The sequence below is a fragment of the Catharus ustulatus genome, chromosome 6 (assembly GCF_009819885.2).
Source record: "Catharus ustulatus isolate bCatUst1 chromosome 6, bCatUst1.pri.v2, whole genome shotgun sequence".
Lineage (NCBI taxonomy): Eukaryota > Metazoa > Chordata > Aves > Passeriformes > Turdidae > Catharus > Catharus ustulatus.
This window is the reverse complement of record NC_046226.1, coordinates 36,662,573-36,684,907: the sequence shown is the minus strand read 5'-3', so window position 1 is coordinate 36,684,907 and position 22,335 is coordinate 36,662,573. Positions and strand designations below refer to the sequence as shown.

The 22,335-nt window shown below is 42.2% G+C and overlaps 1 protein-coding gene across 1 annotated transcript in view; it reads right to left on the bottom strand.

Annotated features, from left to right (window-relative positions):
- Positions 1-22,335, bottom strand: part of PAPLN (papilin, proteoglycan like sulfated glycoprotein) — a 50,044-nt gene that overhangs the window by 18,945 nt on the left and 8,764 nt on the right. Inside the window, exons 2-12 of the mRNA XM_033063771.2 lie at positions 19,645-19,704; positions 11,320-11,435; positions 9,913-9,973; positions 9,538-9,640; positions 8,549-8,679; positions 8,102-8,225; positions 7,271-7,351; positions 6,123-6,295; positions 5,436-5,559; positions 3,774-3,900; positions 757-964 (exon numbers count right to left, since the gene is read on the bottom strand). Coding sequence (XP_032919662.1) covers positions 757-964; positions 3,774-3,900; positions 5,436-5,559; positions 6,123-6,295; positions 7,271-7,351; positions 8,102-8,225; positions 8,549-8,679; positions 9,538-9,640; positions 9,913-9,973; positions 11,320-11,435; positions 19,645-19,704 — 1,308 coding nt within the window. The remainder of the gene's footprint in view (positions 1-756; positions 965-3,773; positions 3,901-5,435; positions 5,560-6,122; positions 6,296-7,270; positions 7,352-8,101; positions 8,226-8,548; positions 8,680-9,537; positions 9,641-9,912; positions 9,974-11,319; positions 11,436-19,644; positions 19,705-22,335) is intronic.

Sequence of the window (22,335 nt, the reverse complement as noted above, 5' to 3'; positions counted from 1 at the left end):
CAAATGTTTCAAGTGTGCATGTACTTCTTCTAATAGACGAAAATTCACTTGAACTTTAGGGATTGAGTAGACATTCCCTTTACTTTCTAAGCCCTTGGAATGTAAGATGCCTTCAAAAAGCCTATCTGGCTGCACTGAGCACACACAGTTTGAGCTATTTCCACTCCTGCAGATGTAAATGCACACAAGCATCAAAAATGCACCACGTGGGTGTGTTTGGAGAAGCCCTGTGCAGCACACAGCAAACAGCAGGTCACCAGTGTTTCCAGTGTACTGCTGTCTTGGGGTAGTGATGCAAGGCAGCAATATACACGGAAATAGCCAGCACAGGCAGAAGCCATTAGCTCCTGTTTCACAGAGAAGTGTGTGCTACTATGCATCCCAGCTGATGGACAGGAGCTCTCCTGCCTACACTCCACCTTCACCAGGCTTGGCTCAGAAACCAAGCTGGTGCCAGGTGTGGGGAGGTCTGATAAAAACACAGCAGTGGAGAAAGGATTGGCAGACCAGAGAAGAGAAAATGTGCGATGAGAAGAGCAGAGGTGCAGGGACATGTACAGATTTGAGGAACAGGGATATGTTCATAGGAGAGCATTGGAAGGCTGCAGGGACAAGTTCTACACCTCTGCACACCACCTATCCAGGGACACACGCTTTTTGTAGTCCCAGAATAGGAGCCTGGCTCTTTCTCCCTAAGCTTTGGCAGATCCTCCTCCAGTAGGTGCCAGGAGGGTGTTACCTGCCCAGGGCACTGACCTGGGACCAGGGCCCTGTGCTCCAGGTGGCACACTGCCGGACATTGCAGGGCTGGCTGCGGCGCGGCTGCTGGGCAAAGGCCATGCACTCGGTGTCATCCACCACTCCCTGCCAGCTCTGCCCATCAAACGCCACGCAGTACACGGAGCGAGTCTGGGTGCCCCCGCCGCAGCTGGCTGAGCAGGACCCCCACTCTCCTGTTTTCCACCTGCAGGTCACACAATCAAGCACAAAAAAAAAAAAAAGTAAGCCAAACCAACCTGCCCAGAGGCACAGAGGAGTCAGTGCTGCATCCCTGTAGAAATCAAGCAGGGATGATGTCCCTCTGCAGAACAGAATCAGAGGAAAGTTCCCATTTGCCCGAGCAGGCCCAGCTTAACTGGCAATGCAGAGCATTAGTCCTACTTCAGAGACATATCCCCAGCTACAAAACACTTGTTTCTCTGGAAATGTAGAGCTCTTCCAGAATGGGAAGATCTCTCCATGCCATTTGATCTCCTGATGTCTGCAAAAATGTCATACCTGGAATAGAACACCAAAAAAAAAGGAAAGAAAAAGCTCAAAGAAAACAATCCAGATCAGCTAAAAGAAAAGCTACCACAACAGCCTAATCCACACATTACACTCCAGACCTTATCAGAAACAATAAAACAAAGCCAAGTCCTCACTCTGCCCACAAACCATGCCAGACACTCTCAGAAGTGCTTAACTTTTTACTGACAGCCAGTAGAAAGCTGGTTTATTCCTCCCATCAGTCAAATTCTTTAACTGCAGCACACATACAAAAAGCCCACAAAAATGTAAATAGATTTTTTTGTGTTTTTGGTAGCTGAAGCTGCTGCAGAGATGGTACACTCTTGCTAACAAGGGGAATGTCCACAGAACAATCTGTCTAGATACTAAAATCTTTGCCCATGCCCAGTCCAGCTTCTCAGAGCTAGCTGGGTAGCTGGAAGCACAGCTTGCATGGCCTGGCTTCAGGGACAATGTGAAGTTTCATCCCCAAATGCAGCATGCAGTGCAGTCCAAAGGCACTAGTTGTGGAGGGGGAGCATCATGATGATCTGCTTGCCAGCTGCTATGTCGCCTTGCAGCCAGGTAAGACCCAGCCAGGGAGTGAAAGCTTCATGTTTTCTCCCCCACCATTCCAGCTACTTCCCCAGCCTGATCCTTGCCACCCCTTAACAGAGTTTCAGCCAGCCAATTCACATTCACATCCTAACAGGATTCCACAGTAGACTCTGCCATAGTCAGCTTCTAAACACACCCTTCTTTATTACTAAAGATGTACATCAACCCAAAACTGAATGGCCTTCACTATAAAATGTTTCCTTTGGAAAGGGAACAAATACATTCAGTAGAAGCATTTATAACTGTGTGGTTGCAGGGCTTATAACAAATTATTCATCAAGTTTTTTCAAAAGCTCCAATGAGAATAACTCCCCTCCAGCTACTGTATTCTGTGTCCTGTATAGCGAATGTACAGTTTTGGAAAGGCTGTATCAACCAGGTGGGATCACCTATAGCTTCCTTCAATTGCCAGTCAAGACTTCCCTGACACTTGTTTAATTTCATTTGTAAGACAAGGTGAACCATAAGGCTGGGACCCTCATCAGAGAGCAAAAATTGTCAGTCCTAAGCTATTAGGAGCTTGCTGTGGGACAACTGTTTTGCTTTTCATACTTTTAACTTCTCATATCTCAGTGTACCTTATTATATCTGTCATATCCTTGCACTCATCACACCTTACAGGCTTTTTTCCGCCTGCTATAGGGCCCATGCCAAAAAAGAAGAGCTTTTAAGAAACTCTTTTTCTATGCTGTGCTGGCCAATGTTACAATTGCCCAAATTATCATGTTCTCTTTTCATTTATTATTTATTTATTTATATTTTATTTATTTTTATTCATTTATTATTTTCATTTATTATTTATCTTGATAAGTAAATAAATTTTAAAAAATCTTCCAGAACTTCTTTATCCAGATTCCAGAGAAAACATGAGAATAAGCAGCCAGAAGCTATGAAGAAATCATCCCCTTTTCAGTCCCCTAAGAATCAAGTTACCAGAGGCACGTGCAGCCACCTAAGCAAAGCTGCCAGCCAGCACCCTCCACCACCATTTTCACTGGCAAGCATCAAAAGCAAAGCACACCCACTTCTACCACCAGTGCCAAAGAGGAAAGCCCCCAAGGACTTCAGTGAACAACTAGGTGGAAGCAGAAGAGAGCAGCTGCCTTCCTGTGTTTTCTGTAACTTCCTTCTCTTTGTTACCTCTTCATCTGAGAGCTCCGTGCACCGCTGTGACTCCAGGCTTGTGGCAGGTAGATGTAAGAAGTCCTTTATATACAGAACAAAGGTTTTAAAGAACTTAAAACAAGTAGCTACAGGCTAACATGTATTCAGAAATGCTCCCAGGTGCCTCCTCACACACACCAGCGCCCTCAGAGGCCTCCACTTGTACACAGATATGCAGCTAATGCTCACGTTACGGCTCTGGATGCCCAGTAAGAGCCAAGTGAAGCCAGCTGTACGGGGCAAGGTGGAAATGGCTGCGTGAAGGGGTTTGAAAATGCTGGAGAATGAAAAGACTCCAGGATTCATCCCTTTTTAAGAGAACAGACACTGGGAATGCAGAAATGACATAAAATGACACAAGCTCAGACCTCCTACTCTGTCTTTGTAGGATCCAGCTCAAGAGAAGGAAAACCAGAGAATCTGTTTTACATCTCCTACACGGGCTAGACAACTGTCTTCCACAACCCTATTTGGAAGGCAAATTCAATTGCCTATAAAATGAACACAGGATATATTAAGCCCTTTCCTTGTGCACACAGAAATGCTCATGACTCATCCTTGTGTTATCATCCCAATCTTTTGTCTTTGTCTTTCTCTTAGAAGTGAAGCACCTCCTTGGAGAGAACTATGCTGGAGGGCAGAAGTGGGAGGGTCACTTTTTTCTCGGTTCCAAAAGCGCCTCAGGAAGAATTCAGACCCCAGAAGAAGGAAGGAAATGGTACCTTTTTGTCTGGGGACAAGGCTGATGGCCACACGTCCGGTTGTTGTCTGGTTGTGGTTTATTCCTGCACATATAGTCCGGATAAATTTCATTGTCTATGGTGCAAAACACCAAGCGAGATTGGAAACCTAGGGGACAAGCAAGAGAGTATTTGATCAACGCAAGCTACCCAGGACTAGGTTAGCAATGCACTGGGGTTGGCAAGACAAGATTCTAAAAACTGTGTAGAATCCACACTTGTCCCAGTCATTCTGGAAAAGAGACAGGTTCAGGTCTTTGTCTCTCACTATATGCCTTCCCACTCCAGTATAGGAATCTACTGGAAGAGCAAGGGAGACAGTAGAGTTCTGTGTAGCTGAGGGGAATTTTCCTATTACATTATGAATCGAGACTCACAGAGGAGCGCCCTACCCCAACAGTAAGCTGCTCATGAAGAAGCCCTGCAATATGTGTGCAGTGTACAGCAGAACTGGGGGTCTCCTGTTAGACACAAAAGGCCAGTCTTGTGAGGACTGGATATGGGAGTAAAACTACCAACTCTTCATGCTTCCTACAGGGTATAAGTGCCCGGGCAAAGACAATTTTAGCACCTAAAGTCACAATATAGCTAAAGCTGCCAAAATGGCCATTAGCACAGAAGCCCAGAAGAGGCTGATAGGAACTCTATATGCTAATCAGCTGGAGTGGGTATTTTGTTTGTTTGAAGTTTTTTGGTTTTTCTTTTAAGCTTAAAATCTATAATGTTGCTTATAGAGGTATCTGCAAATTGAATATGATGGTGATGCCTAAAGAGGCTGACCTGTAACAGAGATTAAGACAGAGTTAAAAGAATAAAGTAGGTATTTATTAAAAGGCCTTCAAAGGATACACATTGGGCAGTACAAGAGCTCAGCTGTAGCTCTACCCAAGATGGACCTAAGATGGATGACTAATCACAAGTTTTCACACTTTTATAAGTTTTGGTCAATTTACATATTGGGCTTAATTGTCCAATTACAGCTTCAGGTTATGAAATCACATCCTCCCAGATTTCTCTCCTCAGTTCATAAACAACATCACTGTAGTTTATACTTTTTGGGCCTGAAGCTCCAATGGTGTCCTTGGTTCTCTGGCTGGAAAAGGATTGTTTTTTCTAACTGAACTGTGAAGAGAACTTGCCAACATTTTATATGAAGTTCAGAGACCAATGCACTACAGGATCTGAAAAATATGAAAGCTAAAACTTAAGGCATCAATGGGACACCCCAGGAGATCTGACAGTCCTCTTGAAGAGAAGGAATCTTCCAGACTGACTGTGGCAGAGAAGAATGATGTGATTCACTAATGTAGGCCAGGTCTCTCTGGAAAGGACCTCTCAAGTGATTGAAAATACTGTGAAGATATGAAGCAAATCAAAACAAAGGCTATCTATGAAGATTCTTAACAAGTCCTAGTAATAAGTCTGTGGACTAGGGAATAGAAAATGAGAACAAGGCATGGGGCACAATCCTGTTGTGACATGCATGACCTTCCCTTGAAAAAACCTTAGCAACACCCTGTGGATCCCAGTGCTGCCTTCAGCAGGAGACTGCTAGGAAGCTGCTGCAGAGGGCAGCACACTGTCACACTGCCTGCAGGGTGTGGATATAAGCCCCACACCAGCCACCAGGTCCTCTCCCCTTACCTCCTCCACATTCAGAGCTGCACTCACTCCAGGAACTGTAGCTCCAGCTGTAACCTGAGGCCTGTCCTTGAAGGGGCAGGTAATATTCATACTGTACCCCCGTGTTTGGCTCCTGGCTGATGAGCTGCAAAAGCATGGGAGGAAATTAGGGAAATTACACTTTTCCTCTTCACAGCATTTTCCCACCATGGCTCAGGGTTCAAGCTGACTTGCACCCCTCCCATTCAAGAAGCAATAATTCTCTGCACTGGATTTTCTCCTTGCCTTCCATGTCTTCCATCACATTCTGGAGAGCATTATTTTTCTGAGAAGGACAGATTTATCCCTCTCGGCTTTAAAAAATCCAGCTGCTCCTGTCACAGCAAGTACATTTCCTGCCCTACAGCACAGTATAACAAGCAGTGTCCTGGAGCCTGTCCCTGCCTCAGCACCATTTGGTGCTGACTCTTGCCTCCCTTAAAGTCAGTGCCCAAAGGAATAAGCAGGAAACCAATACTGAGCCTTGCACTGCTCATTTCTGAGCAATAGAAGCAGAGCAGCAATAAGTGCTATTTCTGCAGTCTAGCTTGAAGGCCCACAACCTTGTAAGATTCCTGGGGGCCCCACAACATCTCCAGTTTTTCCCAGCATACTCCCACCGTGCAAAGTGAGAGCAGAGTGTCAGCAGCGGAAGGCACAGCCTCTCACCTCAATGACGAGGGGTTCTGTGGTGGGACCCCGAGCGTGGAGGAGCTCTGGAGCCACATCACCCTCGGAGCCACGGTCATAGTGCAGCACTGTGCTCGCCACCTGCAGCACCCGGCTGAAGTCAATTGTCCAATGCCCATTCAGGTAATACTCCCCTCGCACGTTCTTGACAGCTGGACAAACACATGCCAGAGAAAGGATCATAAGAACTCCACAAGGTTGCTCCTTCTTCCATTCAGTGCTATGTCACAAGCAAATGAGTGTGACCATCATCCCCCATCAATGCTGTCCTTTCCATACAGCTTTTTTAGCAGAAACTGCTCCATGTTCAAACAGTGGTTGTTGCCAGCTTTGCTGCAGATCAAGCACTTTGCTGCTGCCAAATGCCTCTAGCATATTCCTGCCCTGCCTCTGCGTTCCCCACTGTTAGTAGCTGAAACACAACCGATGTCAGCCTCTGTCCTGCTTGCCATTAAGATGTGGGATTCACACTCCACTGCCTTTACACCACTATCTGGTTCATCAGATACTCTATTCAGAAAGCAAGATGTGTGCTGAATACAGTTTTCTACAAAGCAAAACATCATCAGACTGATTTGTCCTAAGCACTGAGTGAAGGAACACTCAGAAAGCAGAAGAGTATTTGCTTTCTCCACTGGAATTTCCTCAGCCTGGCCCAGAAAGCCAGGCAAGGCCTTTTCTCCCTCCTTTTCCCCCCTCTGCAGAATGACCAGAGCTTGAAGCTGTACAAATGCCCCAAATAAATTTATCCAGAAAAGAAGCCCATCCCAAACTTCTAGATGGCAGGAGTAGGTAGGGTTTGCACCGACTCAACAAAACTCATAGCCAAATTTGGCTAGATCAGCTAGATTCCTTATATGTTATTCCTTATAAGGCAGGAAGTCTCACTGTGGTCTGGGTATTTTTATTTCCCACCCAACAGCAAGATATCCACAGGAGAGACAATGAAGTGAACACGAAGCCCAGAGTTGTGCTTCACTTGCATTTCAAGGATACTCAATATTCAGATCCTGATATTCAGTTTTTCACTCTGCCATATCAAAGTAAACCCCTACCTTAAAATCAGATTTTAGCATAATGGCTGGAATCCAAATGGACTGATACACAGATTCTGACATCAATCATACCTAGGAAGTTCCTGCTGGGCTTAACCTCCTTAATTTGGATGCTTGTGGCTCCCACAGGGATAATAAAGATTTGATTGTAACCTGAAAAAAAAAAGTGGGGGGTGTATTATTCAATATCTGACTGTGGGTGCCATACAGCCACTCCTCTGTGCCAGAGATGCTCATGGTTTCATTTGTGCCTGAATAACTAGATGAGCTTTTAGATGGTAATGTGAAGCATTTCCATAATCACTTTAACTGCATGCTGAATAACCTCTCCCTACATTATCCACATATTAATCCACATGTAAAAAACTCCAATGACACCTCAGAAAAGTCCATTTTCTACATTTTTAAATCTTTGAAATTTCAGCAAGAATCATATTGGAGTTCAACATGAGAGATGTGACCACAAGTGCAGTTGACATCTTGAAATTTTTCAAAATTGGCCAAATGCAGAAGATGCATTCCCATTTCTAGGATTCCCTGCACGTGTCCTGGTGGAGCTATCAAGACACTGGACAGCCTCACGAAGGCAGTGTATGGTGGTGCTATTATGGTGATGCTATTATGGTCCATTTATAGCACTTGCTGGAGAGGGAGTGGGGAAAGACATCAGCATCACGGCAAGTATTCCAGCATGGACACAGATTAAGGAAGTGATTTCCATGATAAGGCAAGAGTACCTTTTCTGACGCTAAGGCTACACACTGCACAGATATTTCAAATTAACATCTAAGCATGCCTATAACAATCACGGGAGCAGGTGTCCCCACCAGCCATTGCAGCAGTTGATTTTTGGTTTAACTCTCTCCTTTCTCACCTGCCCAAACTACCTACGATCATCTGTACCTTTGGGGAGGCTGGCCACATCAAAAGTGCCCTTCACACCATAGCAGGTGCTACCGTCTCCTCCACATTGCAGGCACTTGTCCTCCTTCTTGGCAGATTCCAGCATATTATCACAGCCAACAGCCTGTCAGAGCACAGGAGCATTCATAGGAGTAAACTGTGATGACAGAGGGGGGAAAAAGACAGCCAAATGCTGGACAGATCTATTGAAAAAGCCTGAATCTAGGGCGCCTGGAAAGTCAGGGTAGGGCAAAGAAAACTACAAATTTGTTATCGACTGTTTCACATTCAGAGACAGATAAATGCTGTCCACATGCTCCTCACCACCCTGAAACTGAGTGAGTCACCTTTTCTGATGCTATTATGAAAGGTCAAGTAGAGCAAAGAGAGACAACTGAAAGACTGACAGACCCAATGATGAATGAAGGAAGTATCAAGATGACTAACCTGACAAACTCCCTCTACACAAATATCTCGCTTGCCAGGTTCACAGGTAGTCCCATCTACCACTGCTTCCTTGTGCCTGTAGTAGAAGTTTTCTCCCTTGGGAATACAGTTTAACTCACATTTATTAGGTGCTGGTAGGAGAGAAAAAAGGAAACATTATATAATAGCTTGATACTGATCAGTAGCCTAGTTCTAGATCACAGGAGAAGAAACAGAAGGGTCTACTGATAATAAGTGGCAGATATTGAATTAATTTCTAGGTCAGAAAGTCCTGGAGGCTGGAAAAATACCCTAGCAAAATCTCACCATACGCAAATATTTCCTCAGGGGACATTGGTCTAAGTGGATATTTGATTATTCCTTATAGTATTGCTGTTATACTCCCTTGGAGTACAGGGCTTTCTAGAATGAGAACAAGTGCTAATACAGAACTGTTATTTTAACAACTCAAAAACCCTTTAAATCCATCTTAAAATCCCTCATAATTTGTTAGCCAACTGTGAATGAGACTGTATCAAAGCTCAGAGCAAGGACCCCTGGTTCCCACACCTGCCTTCTGAGCTGGTTGCTCAAGAAAGCATGGGCTGATGAAATAGATCTCATATTTTCTGAAGCACTCATTAATTACATACATTTGCTTCTCTTGTGCCCTGCTAATATTCTTATGACAATATTGGAAAATATAGCAGAACTTCTGCTCCTCTAATACTTTGGAACCTAGCTGCAACCAGTTCCAGATTTCCTGGAGCAATGTTTCTGAAGGAATGGCTGTTACAAGAGACAAGTACGTATTGCTGCAATGCTGTTTCTCAGCCCATCCTGCGTCTTCAAGACAGCAAGGCTTTGCTGCTGGCAAAAGCCAACTCCTGCCCCCTACTCCAACTAAGGAAGTACCCTACAGGGATACTACAGTAAAAAACATTGCAGTGATTTCAAAACCTGTTGTTGATAGGTAGCAATGAAGTATAACCCCACATGTTTATCATTACCTCCATAATATGGAAGCCACTTGTATTTCTTGCCTTGGAATTCTGTCCCATCAAACTCTGCGCATTGCTCTGCCCGGAAATCCCGGGAGCCTTCTGGGCAGTTCTGTTTGGAAGAGAAAAGGTTTGTATTGGAGTATTATAAAAAAGGAGGAAAATAAAGTATACAATAAAAAATTGGGGTTTATTCTTATTCCTCCCCTTTAAATTGGGGCATAATTTCAATATACTTTTGAATGGATACTGTTAATGAACTGCATGCACCAGTGACATCAGAGAAACAGGAACTATTAATCACATGTTATTTCTGAATAAGAATGGTGTTTGTCTGGGGAAAAGGAGCAATAGGCAAGAAAAACTAAAACCAGAGCACTATACCTGAACATTACATGACTGATAGCTTCGTGTTGGTCCAACACAACTGGAAGGACCTTCTGTCCTGGAAGACAGAAAAAATACATGGACCTCTCTGAAGAATACATGTGCAAAAAGTCATCTCATGGCAGATGTTACAAATTACCTTCACACCGAGCATATCACCCTCACAGAGTTCCCAAAATAACTAAAATGCACTTCTTCACAACCAAAGCAACCTGGTGTCTACTACTGGTATTTTATGCTATGGTTTGTGTTCTGGCATGAACGAGACACACACTATGAACAACTGCAGTACAGCTCTTCAGAGTCATGTTTCAACTAAATAATGGAAGCTGAGATTTTAGTCTATCATCCACCAGCAAAGGGTTGAGGTGTCCATACAAGAAAGACATGTTAGGAGCATCATGAGGATAGTGGCCAATTCAGAATATCTTCGTACATAATTTATCTTGATTTTTTGGGCACAACAGATCCCTTATTAGGAAGAGCTAAACAAGCCTATGGGAAGTATGCAACATCCTTAGTCCAGTCAAATGACCCCAGCTGAGAACTATTGAGAGTAATAATTATGGAGGAAGCTGATCTAAAAAGCCAATCAATGTCTAACACCTCAGTATTCCTAAAATAAAGAGACAGGCCTCCAGGGATTCTGTCAGGTATAAACCATAATGGGCAAAAGAGACCTTTCTTTATTCTGTGTGGGAAGCAGCAGTTTCATAACTCTAGCTTCTTCTATTACAAAACCTCCTCTCATTTCTCTAAACAGAGAGAGGTTGTTTATTTCAGGATATTACTAGGAGTCTGGCTTTTTTCCCCCTCCTTTGCTTTGTTTTCATCCACAACAGGATGTCTAAGGTCCATCATTCCCAACAGGTAAAGTACCAGTCATCATCCTCATTAGGATGCAGCTAACCCAGCTGCACATGAGGTGGCACAGTGCTAACACTGCTTGAGCCCAATTCACTCTTCCATTTCTTCTGGGGCAATTTACCATCCTGGGAATCATAAACCTGAGGAAACCTCACCACTGTCACCAGCTCTCAGGAGAGAAACCAACTGCTCTGGCCTGTTCTCCATCTCCCTCAGGGCTTGCCACACTAGACCTGATTGAGCAGCTGCTACTGTGCCAATCCCCTGATTGCACAGCCTCAAATCTCACAGAGAAATTGCTGTGCTCTATCAAAGGAGCCAAAGCAAGCGTGTGTTGAAGAGGGCACTACTTAAAACAGCAGTGACAAGACTGAAACTGAGGTTCATCTCAAAGTGAGCTCAGTCCCCTGGGATCAAACACAAAATGTTTTTTTTCTGGATATGTATTGGGAACATAATTGCAGGAGCTCAGTAACAGCACAACACATTTAAAGAAAAGCAAAAAAAAAAAAAAAAAAAGAGGTGGTTAGACCTCACCTTTGGGAATAGCAGTGCCGTTGCCGAAAGCTGACTCCACCGCCACAGCTGCGACTGCACTTACTCCATTCACTCCAGCTCCCCCAGACATCAACCTGCCGTTTCATCCGGCGGCCCTGGAAATAAAGATCCCCACAGACATAGCAAAAAGACATGGCAACACAGGGGAAAAAAAAAAAAAAAAGAAACAGAGATCCTTTGTGTTCTCTTGCAAAAAAGGCTGTCGTGCTGTGCTGTATTTCTAACATGAAAAGTGGCACACAGTAATACATCAGAAAGATCAGGTCTCTAGTATCCAGGAATATTAGCTTCCTGAAGCCATACAGCACACAGCACATCCAAGCTTCATAATCTCTCTTAACTGCTACTGTTTGTCTATTCATAGGATTTCAGCACTTTTGAATAATGATCTAAAAGAGGATAACATCATCTCAGCAAGGCAGCAAAGGCAAATCATTACTTCAGGGGCTTTGAGCACCTCCACTCCACACCAGATCAATAGAGTCACTTAAACCCAAATCCTTGGCTCTAAGTCCAATACTTAAGAGAAGCAAAGGAAGCAGAAAGAAAATCCCCAGAACACACTTTTTACTGCAACAGAATTCCACATGTGGACCTTTATTCCCCTTACCCAACTGTGTCCAATGATGATGTCAGATTTGGGCCATCATTTGCAAAACCCTTATTAATTTTTTATTATAAAGTTGGATACTGACATTAAGAGAAATAACCATATTAATATAGAGAAAAAATTACAAGTGTGATGGAACCAACCAAAATACATTGTCTTGGAAATATATGAACTATAATATTTTCAGAAAAAAAGGCCTCCTGCAGCTGATGGGATCCACATACAGCAGGACATGTGTGGTCAGTGGGAAGAATGGCAATATCTTAAGGAAAAAAAATTAATATTTGCAAGATGCAGTAGGATTAATTCTACTTGAAAAAAGAAGGTAAGGGCAGGGTTACGTGGTGAGTGACACTGTAAAAACAGGGTTTGCTGTGCAGCTGCACCTCTAGGGCAGTTTATGTATACAATTGTACCACTGAGAAGGTACTGCAGGCTGTTTGGGTACTGAGACATCTGCTGTAGTGAAGAGGGGGCAGGCCAAGAGAAAAAGGTAAAAAATTATTGTGATGTGATCTAACTCGCCTCCACACACAAACATCTAAGCCTCTGCTAGAAATAGGAGCTAGTCTAATAAATCATCCAACTTCCAATTCAGCTTCCACAAACATCCAATCATCCTGAGTCCAACTCGGGCAGGATGCATGGGTTAATCCTCTCTTGTAATTTAGACAGGTTTTACAGTTTTACACACACACACACTCTGCCTTACTGTAGGTCCAAGTTACAGTGCTGTTTCTTTATTTCACCCTCTTTTAAGGAATATTTCCCTGTTGCTGGAAGAGCAACAGGCAGAAATTATTACCCAATAATACCTATGCATTTACTACCAAATTACCTACAACGATCTAGCTGCAGAGTCACCCCAAATTATCACCTATATTTCTCTAATGTGAAACACTTTCTTCCTAGCCCAGCTACTTACTTTTCTTCACACAGTCCTGTGCAATTTTTCTAATACTTCTGGTTCTGACTAACTCTGTTTGCCTTTGCCCTGTTCGTTCAGTGGCACTGCCCAGGTTACAGCCTCTTCTATGTACCTCCTCTTGGCCAAGTCAACATCTCCCTGACCCTGTGCCAAACCCTTCTCCCACTCTTTCACTTCAGATATTCAGCTCACTGTTTGTCTTCTGCATTCTCATTTGCCTTTCTGGTCATAATCCCAACAATAGTGTTTTAGCTTTCAGCAAGGTTTTTTCAGAAATCTTATTTTTCCAGGTTTTTCTTTCAGACACCTAATTCCTCCCCCTGTAATCCCTCCTCCCTTACTTACAAAAGAATAAAATATGCTACTGCTCTGTTTCTCGGCAGTCTTATTCCTCTGTATCAACTGACTGATTTAGGTGCAGTATTAGCTCACCCTGGAAACAAGGGACCTTTCAGTCAGCATAAGGGAGAAGGAAACATGTAGATAAAAATCCAAAGGAAGAGCATTTGAAAGTCAGATTACTGGAAGGCAATTAGGATAGAAAGCCCTTCCTTGACACACACACACACCACCCTGATAAATATTCCAATATCCCTCCTACAGAACTAGAATTATTTATTCCTTCTATAGAGAGTAAAATCTGCAGGGACTCTTTATTGTAAGGCTTATTCACCCACAGAGTGCCGGAACAATCATTTTTCTCAGTATCACTCCATTTATGTATACCCCAAAAGGAGCATCAGACAAAAGAATCCTCCCAAAGCTGTACAGTGTCAGAGAGAAACAGAGAAACATTTTAATAGGGGCCCAATTCCCATATTTGGAAATCTGTCTACGGTCCTCATTACTTCAGTAACTGCACACGTGTGTACAGGCAAAGATAAAGCTGCATGTTTATAATAAATAATAAACATATTATTACATAACCTGATAACACTATATTTTTAGATGTTGTCAGCCAGTTTCTGTTCCAAAAGCCTCTTTCTGCTCTCTTCAGACTCTGGAATGCTTTTATCTCATGTCAGCCAGGACAACTAGATTCCATTCCCTCATAGATTTCAGAATGAAAAATCTACAATCTTCATCACTGTTACAAATTAATTTGGTTCCATTCTTCCCTTGCTTCAGCCTGACATGCATACAAGAATGCAGTTTCTTTAGCTGCATAAAGTGTATATGTTAATGCTTCAAGAGAAGTGAGAAAATGCATACAACCATATTCCCTGACTTCTAAAAACTTCCCAAAGAGGAGTCAGTTAATGCCCAAGTTTTATCACCACTTGAGACACCAGCAATGCATCCTTTCTGGCAATATTGACACTGCCCATGACCCTGGCACTGTGGGCTTTCAGAGCTCATTTGCATACAGGCTGCTGTGGTATAGAAATTTAGAAGGCCAGGGATTTCATTTTTATGAACACTACATTGCTTTCTTCAGTTCTTAGTCGGACAAATTGCTGACGCAGTTGCAGCATCTGCTGTTACCAGGCCAACTGTATCTGATATCATCAGCAAGTAAAAAGCTACGCCTCTGAGTCATTGGACCTCCAGACCTCATCTGCAAAGACAATTCCAGTATGCATCACATGCAAACAAAAGAATCTGGGAGAAGTGTCCTAGATAGCTTATTATGTACAATGTAATGTTTATTTTTGTGTATGAAACATGCACTGGAAGAGAAGCTATGAATGGGACTTGACTCACAAAGACAGAAAATGCTGCTACTATATAGAAACACTTTAAAAGGGGTCCTTGAAAGACTTTCCAGTGAGTATGATGAGATGGATAGGAAACTATGCATGGGAAGAGGACTGCTCTTCCCAGACAAAGGCATTGCAGGCATGCAGTGATCCACATAGTTCATATCACCAACTGTGGACAAGTGATTCAGTGGGAATAATTTCCTAGTGCCTGGTTGCAACTCAAATACTAGCAAGTTATCAAAGCAAACATCAATTTAGTATACAGTCCCAAGTGAGTAGTGAAGTTCTGCAGCCACAAGTCCAAACAATCTACACCCCAGGTAAGTTCTTACCCCTTGCTCCTTGGGAATCTTTCAGGACTCAGTCACAATGAATTATTTTGTGATTTTTTTTTGATGCTGCCTTTCCAGACTGATGAACAGCAACAAAACATCCTGTTGCACCACTCCAGCAGTCGCTGCTCAAAGCACTTGGTTACTGATAACCACGCTATGCCTGAGAGGTTATGGACCAGGTCAGAACTTCTGCTTTTAGCCTAGAAGGCTGCACAGCTTTGGCCTATTGAGATGCAGCTGAAGCATCATTTTGGACACTGAAACGTTGTTACTGTGCCTTCTGGGGCTGTTTCACATACTTGCTAGGTTCCACTGGGATCAGATACAAATCTCAATGCCAACAGGGAGAGCATGGCGGGAAACAGAGGCTGATGACAAGGCCCTGTCCAGCTGTTTCCCGCTAAAATCAGATATTGCTAACAATGATAAAATGAGCAATGTGGTGCTACAGTTATGTAGTGTTTCCATGGCTGAAAACTACAGTCAAAATCAGACTCTCTCTCTTTAACCTTTCTTAGTATTTTTGAAATAACACTGCATTACTTGATAAATATCTACTTTCTGGTGTTTATAGTTTCTGAAATATGGTTAATGTTTATTTTGACACAACTTGAACTGTAGCATCATTTAGGAAACATGTGGGAGAGAAGGATGAAAGCCAAATATTTTACAAATGAAAACTAACACCACTACTGTAATGGTTTCATTGCCAAAGTCTTGGCAAGTAAGAAGTGTCCAATGAAAATGTGCAACTTCATTAACATTGAATAATAAGTGCTTAGGGAGAAGTTAATTGCTGAGAGAAAAGTTAATAACAGAAAGGGAAAAAGAAAGAAAAGTGTCAGGGTGTCCCCAAAGGTTGGCTGCTCCCTGTGGGCTGGGAGCCAGTAGTGGGAGGCTCTCACAGGACAGCACAGTCAGCCAGGGAACCGCCCCAGCCCTGGGAATTGGGCACCTCCACCTGAAACCAGGCTGGGAGGTGGGACTGCAGTTGGGCCTGGCTCATCAGTGTCCATGGCTGGCCAGGCAGAGTTGTGCTGGGGCAGGAGCCAGCAGTCGCCGGAGGCTACAAGGGGGTCCTGAGCAGTGGGCTGGGTCCAGTCAGGGTCAGAAAAGCCTAGTAGTGCCCTCAGGATCCTACCAAAAACAACCCACGTGGAGTGTGTCCTTAGACCATGTGCTCTTTGGGATATGAATAATTTCCTTCTCCTTTCTATATCCAGAAGAATTACCCTGTACTACAATGATCATCACCAATAATATATTTCCACATAGCTAAGCTCTGCATGACATGTCATATCCAACCCTCAAACTTAATTGAAAGGAAGCTGAAAACATTCAGTATATCTTACATATTTATAATTTAGATATCTGCTGCTATGCCAATATGAATTTTCAAGATGGCTCCATCAGCAACCAGCTAGGATATTAGCCAAAAATGCTGCCAAAAATGAGCTAATGAATCCAAACCACATCAGCAAAGCATTTTTTTAATAATTCTGTTTTAACCATTGATCTTGGCTCAGACACAGCAGGCTTGCAAAGAGCTTTGAAGGTGAATAATGCCAAGTACCATTTCTATGAATAATGAATAAGCAATCAAAGAATTGTATTTGAGTAAAACTAGAAAAACAAGAATGAAAGTGAACAAGATGGTGACAGCAGGAAGCACAATACAAAGTGGTGCAGAAGTAGTATCTTATTAAAACAAGTTGCTTTACAAAGATGAGGAAAAAAACCCAGGCTTTTTTAGCTTTAATGGCTTGTGGTTTACACTCACTGTGTACATCTTTCATCCCACTCTCACCCTAGCCATGGCTCATTAGCATATCCCCTCTAATAAATCCAGTAAAATCCAGCAGTTCCCCAACACCTCCATTTTCTCAAAACGCTTCAGATTCTCCCTTCATCACTAAACCCACTCCCTCATGGTTCCCAGCTCTTTCCCATGTTCCCTGTTCAACTCAACACTCCTCCTGTGCTACCTCTCTCTGGGCTGTCCACCCTACAGCTGGCTCCTTTCACACCCACAGATTTTCTGTCAGCTGGGGAGGATATGGTGCATGCCTGGTGCCTGCACAGCCAGGGATGTGCTGCTCCACAGGACTGTGCCCTGTTGCTGGGCAGCGGGCAGAGCAGGTACCAGATACTTTTCAGAAATGGAAAGGCTTCCAGAAACTCTAGGTGGCCTGGAGATGAGGAGGGGATTTAAAGAACTCTAAAAAGATACAGCCATTGCAGAGAAGTTAAGTTAATTCTTGGAATCCTTGTGGAGGAAATGCAGCACATTCAGAAAACTCTACAAAGAGGATGATTGTGAGTAAACTTTATGACCCCAAACTTATTTGGAAAAGTGGACAAAACACACAGTATGAAGTCACCAGAAGTTGTTTATCCAAGAGGCCTAACAGGAACTCAAGGTTGAAATGGATAAACTGTTACATACTAGCAGACAACCCTCTCAGCCATATCCACTTCAACATGTGATTATTGGAAAGTGGAAAATCTGACACCAGTTTACAAAATGATCCTGGGGAACCCATGGAACTGGGCATTCACAGAGCAAGTGATAAATTAATAGAACTTATAACAAAGAGAAGAGGTAGCAGGCACCTGCATAAATATAGGATGTTTGGGGAAAAGTCAATAAGACTTTTAAAGGTAAATCCTTCTAAGAATATTGCAGTTCTTCAATTCACAAACACACCAACAAAGGTAACCTGCCAGATACACTCAGATTTGCAAAAAACTTCCAAAAAAATCCTTCACTAAAGCTACAAAGGAAGTTAAGCAGTCAGGACAGTTCTTCAATGGATGATGTGCAGGTGGCCCAAAGACAAAAGAAGAAGTAAAATCTCCATCCACTACTGACATTAGCAGCAGAATTCAATAAGGAACCGGAATGCCTCAACACATTTATTACTTATGCCAAAACCACAGAAGTAATGAAAGCAGATGATAAGGGTAATATAGGGTAATAAAGAACAACAGAAAACCAGAGACATACTGCAAAGAACTATGGGAAAACATTACAGGAAAAGCAATTTATCACTAAAATGTCAGTGGATATTTAATGTAGACAACTTAAGTGACACACAGGGGAAACACAAATCCTATCCCAAATTGCTATTATTTATTAATTATTAATGAATATTAATAAATCATTATATGATAGTTGATATTTAGCTCTCAAGAGCAGGATCTTGGCATTATGGCTTCAAGGAGGCATTGACCAAAGGAGGAAGAGAAACCGAGACATATCAAGCTCAAAGGGTTCATGAACTAGAAGTATATTGGGGGAATTTGCAGTTGCCTATCTTTTAATTTTTTTTTCTAGACACATGTTTGTGACATAGCTGGAAACACGTTATAGGGCAAAACAAACTGGTCCTACCCAGTAAAATTATCATTGTGCATGTTTTCTACCTTTCCCTCCACAGGAAGAATAGTAAGATCTCCTCTTTCTCTGTCCTCACAGTAATTTTTACTGTTTCTGTATGTAACTTTGATGTCCTTGTGCACCTTCTGCCCTTTGTTAAATCTGGCTAAGGCATCTAAAAATTTATTCAATAGATTAGCACTTTAAACAATAACAATGTGGAGTTATTCAGAATTAATTAAACCCCAGCATTTTAACCTAGAAATGTAGATTCATATAAAGAAACAGTGTTCAGAGGAAATGCATGACTTGGACAGATCCAGCATATCAGGGAAACTGTACTTAAGTGATGGCCAAGCAAAACTTCTTTCATTCAGCATGGCTTCAAGAGGAACTATAGATTGCATGCAGGGGGTAGAGTCTAAAACTGCAGAGAAATGTCAGCCTTCACAGTCTCAGGGTATTTCAGTCATATTCCTTCCAAAAATATCACCAAAATCTTCAAATTGGAGATAGGCAGGTGAACAGATGAACTGAATAGAATATATTCTTTTTCTGGTTCTTTTAGCATAGGTACAATTTTTTATTAGATGTGAGACTGCAAGCACTCATTTAAGCATATTTCCAACTCTAAGAGAAAATATGGCAACTAACAAACTCTGCTTGATTTCTGGTCCCTCATCTCTGATCTTCAAAGGTGGCCTAGAAAGCAAAACACTTATTACAAGCGATAATTGCCTCTTTCCATCCCCCCACCCCGATCCTTTACACCTAACAAACAAGTAATGTCTTTCTTTGCTAACACTTCCACTCTTTTACCTTAGATGTCCAACTCACTAATAAAGTTTAACTTCAAGTCAGGAAAACTGTTCTCAAGCTGCTTTTACTTCAGAAAGATCCTGCTTCTCACTCAGAAAGGAACAGGAATCCCTGTTCTTAATTGCTGCATTCTTTTTCTGATAATATCACATTGGCTTAACATAAAGTAACCTCTCCCAGCAAAACTAAACCACATCTCTAATATTTCTAAGACCAAAGAAAAGAGAAAAATGAACTAACCAAAAATCCATTCTCTTTATTTCAAGTGATAACACTCTAGCTTTGAAGCAGGAGACAGCAATTACTGCTTTGCAGATAACATCCCTAGAACCAGAGGCACTACCAGAATTCTATTATTTAATTGCCATGTTAGACTTTTCATAAGATGTGTCACAATAGGCCTGATGACTTGAACTTATTAGGTCATTCAGAAATATTTTCTACAAAGCACTTGAGTTACAGATGTTGGCAGTTCTTAACAGAAGCATCTTTCATTTCTTGTAACAGTGCTCTGAAAAGCATTTACTTACTGAAAATGCAGAAAGTGACGTTGTTAGCATGAGCAGAAGGAACAAGTTCTTCATCTCTGCCTGTGGGAACAGAAAAATTACTCATCAGGGTTGCTTCCTTCTTTGCTGTTTGCTTGGTGAAAAAGCTACAATACCATGAAGTAAAAATGGAGGTGGAAGTAAAATCAAGAGAAAAGAAGAAAAGCAGTTTTACCACTAAACTCCCTGGATAGATGAAGAGATCTCCAAAGATTGAAATTACCCCGCACAGAAAGCTGGGATATAATTACTGAGAGTGAATATTTCCCTGAACTTTCCTCTGGTATGATGAGAACACCATCCCCAGGCACATTAGAAGGTGCATGCTGTTGCATGTCTGCCCTCCACCTCTTTATGTATACACCTGATAAAATACTTGAAGATTGCAATGACTGCAACAAACCCAAGGTAAAAATTCCACAGTTGACATTTTTGTACCCTACATTCATCTTGTGTGGTTGTGCTTGTTTAAAATCCAGCAAGTCATCATGGACAGCTATAGCTAGACTCCACCATGAGTAGTTACATCCCCTCTGCAGAGCTAGAAAGGAGATCAGGTCATATAGGCTGGTATGGCAGCATACAACAGCTCCTAAATTTGGGGCATTATCCACATTTGGGACCACAATACTTAATCCTTCCTCTTTTAAGTTGCAGCCCACACCAACCACCACTCACCAGAGCTCACAGCTGTGACAGGGACACTTCAGCCACTACAGACTGACTCTTTCTCATCAACATTTTCTCATGACCCTGGGACCAGTCAGTTAAGCTCAGGAAAAAAAAAAAAAAAAAAAAGGACTATATATTCCTAGGACAGTTTTATCTAGTTTGAGCTTCTTTCTAACTTGGAAAAAGATAGAAAGGATAGGTTAAAGAAGAAATTTTCTGTTCACAGTACACAAAAGCATCAAGGAAGAAATGTTTATTTCATCAGTCCTTGTAACAATATCCGTTTTAATATTAAAACATCAAATACAGCTCCTTTAGCCTGGTCTACTAAATCTGGATAAAATACAGAATGTGTATCACTACTAACAATGATAATATAGATATAAAATCCTTGTTGCATGAGGATATGACATCAGAACCAAGATATACCCAAAATGAAACTTGCTTGACCTGGTAATTGAGTATTTCAGGTTACTATATGATGGGCTGCCATTTTTCTTATAGTCCTAGGCCTCAATTAACAGATATCATTACAACTCTCCAAGTCCATACATACCGTGGATTTTAACACTCCAAATATTCACCACACTGAGAATAAAATATTTGTTCCTAAATACTTTATCTTTTAAATGTAAAAGCTACTAAAAAAATTTAGTTGCACCAAAGTCTGTGTACAAAATGGTAATGTGCAGGGAAAATGGAATTGGGAAAATAAACACTGATAAACTTCTCTCCCTAAATACTGAGTGCCAATCATAAGATTAATAAGAAAATGAAGACATAGGAGCTTTTTGTATGAAAAGACTTTCATTAATTTTGGTTTAGTAATTTTTAGGAAACTCAGGGAAGACTGTGTATCCTCTATCACCCACAGGTGCTACTACTACTCTACCTATTCAAATCAAGGAAGAAACAACCTGGGGATACCCTCCAGAAGAGGTAAAGAATGCTGTCTGTGCTGTAGAGGCCAATGACCAGATCAGGCTGGATCTGTGTCACAACCCTACCAAGCATCCTATCCTTTCTCAGGAGAAGCATGGGCAAGAAGAGACCCTTTTGCTACAAGATCTGTGTACACAAACAGCAAAGTTCTCCTGAATGACTTTATAAGGTGTCCACAGCACTAGGAAAAAGCACTGAGAAAGCAGCATCTTCCTTGAATCGTATTGGTATCAGAGGTAAATATTTGAGACCAGCTTCTATTCCTACTACCAAGAGGGGGAAAAAAAACATCTCTTCCCCAGCACTCCTCTCTCACATATTGCATTTCCAGCCACCTCTCAGGTCCACAGATATGGCCTTGAAAATCAAATCCTTGTTCTGCTGCTACCATCTGAGCTGAGACCAAACCATATGAGGCTCCTGGAAAAGAGGCTAGAGGAGCAGGTCACCAGGGCTAGCAGTGCTCCCATTCCCCAGGTAGTTAGTGTCTTGGATGTTTTTAGCCAAACAGGAGAAAAAGATTCTCTGAGACAACTAGAGTCAGAACCCAATGTATGGGGCAACCCTGGGCACCAAACCAGCAAGAGGTTAACAGCTCTGGTGCTTGCTTGTACTTTTGTGCCATTGCACTTGCATGGAAATTGCTATCAGATGTCCCAAAATTATCACTAAAATATTTAGACCATCAGCCCTATTAAACTAGTGAAGAGATTCCAGGAAGGATGAGCAGAAGGAAGAACAGGACTGTCTGTATCCTATGAAATTCCCTATTGGAAAACAAACCTTGTATTTGATTACTCAGTGTCAACAAACTTGTTATTTTAAAAGCTTCCTCGGATGTAGAATTCAGCATTGATACCTTTCGCCTTAGTTTCAACCACAACAGATAACTTTGAAGACTCTGTCTGAAACCTTAAAAAAAGGGTCAAGTTCTGTTTCTGGATTTAATGGCCCTTTAACTCCTTGCAGGACCTGGGGTACAGCAGCATATGTTTATTCTGCTCGTTTGCCATTCTTCTCACTGCAGGCTGGGAATGCGGGGGAAGGAATGAAAAGGAC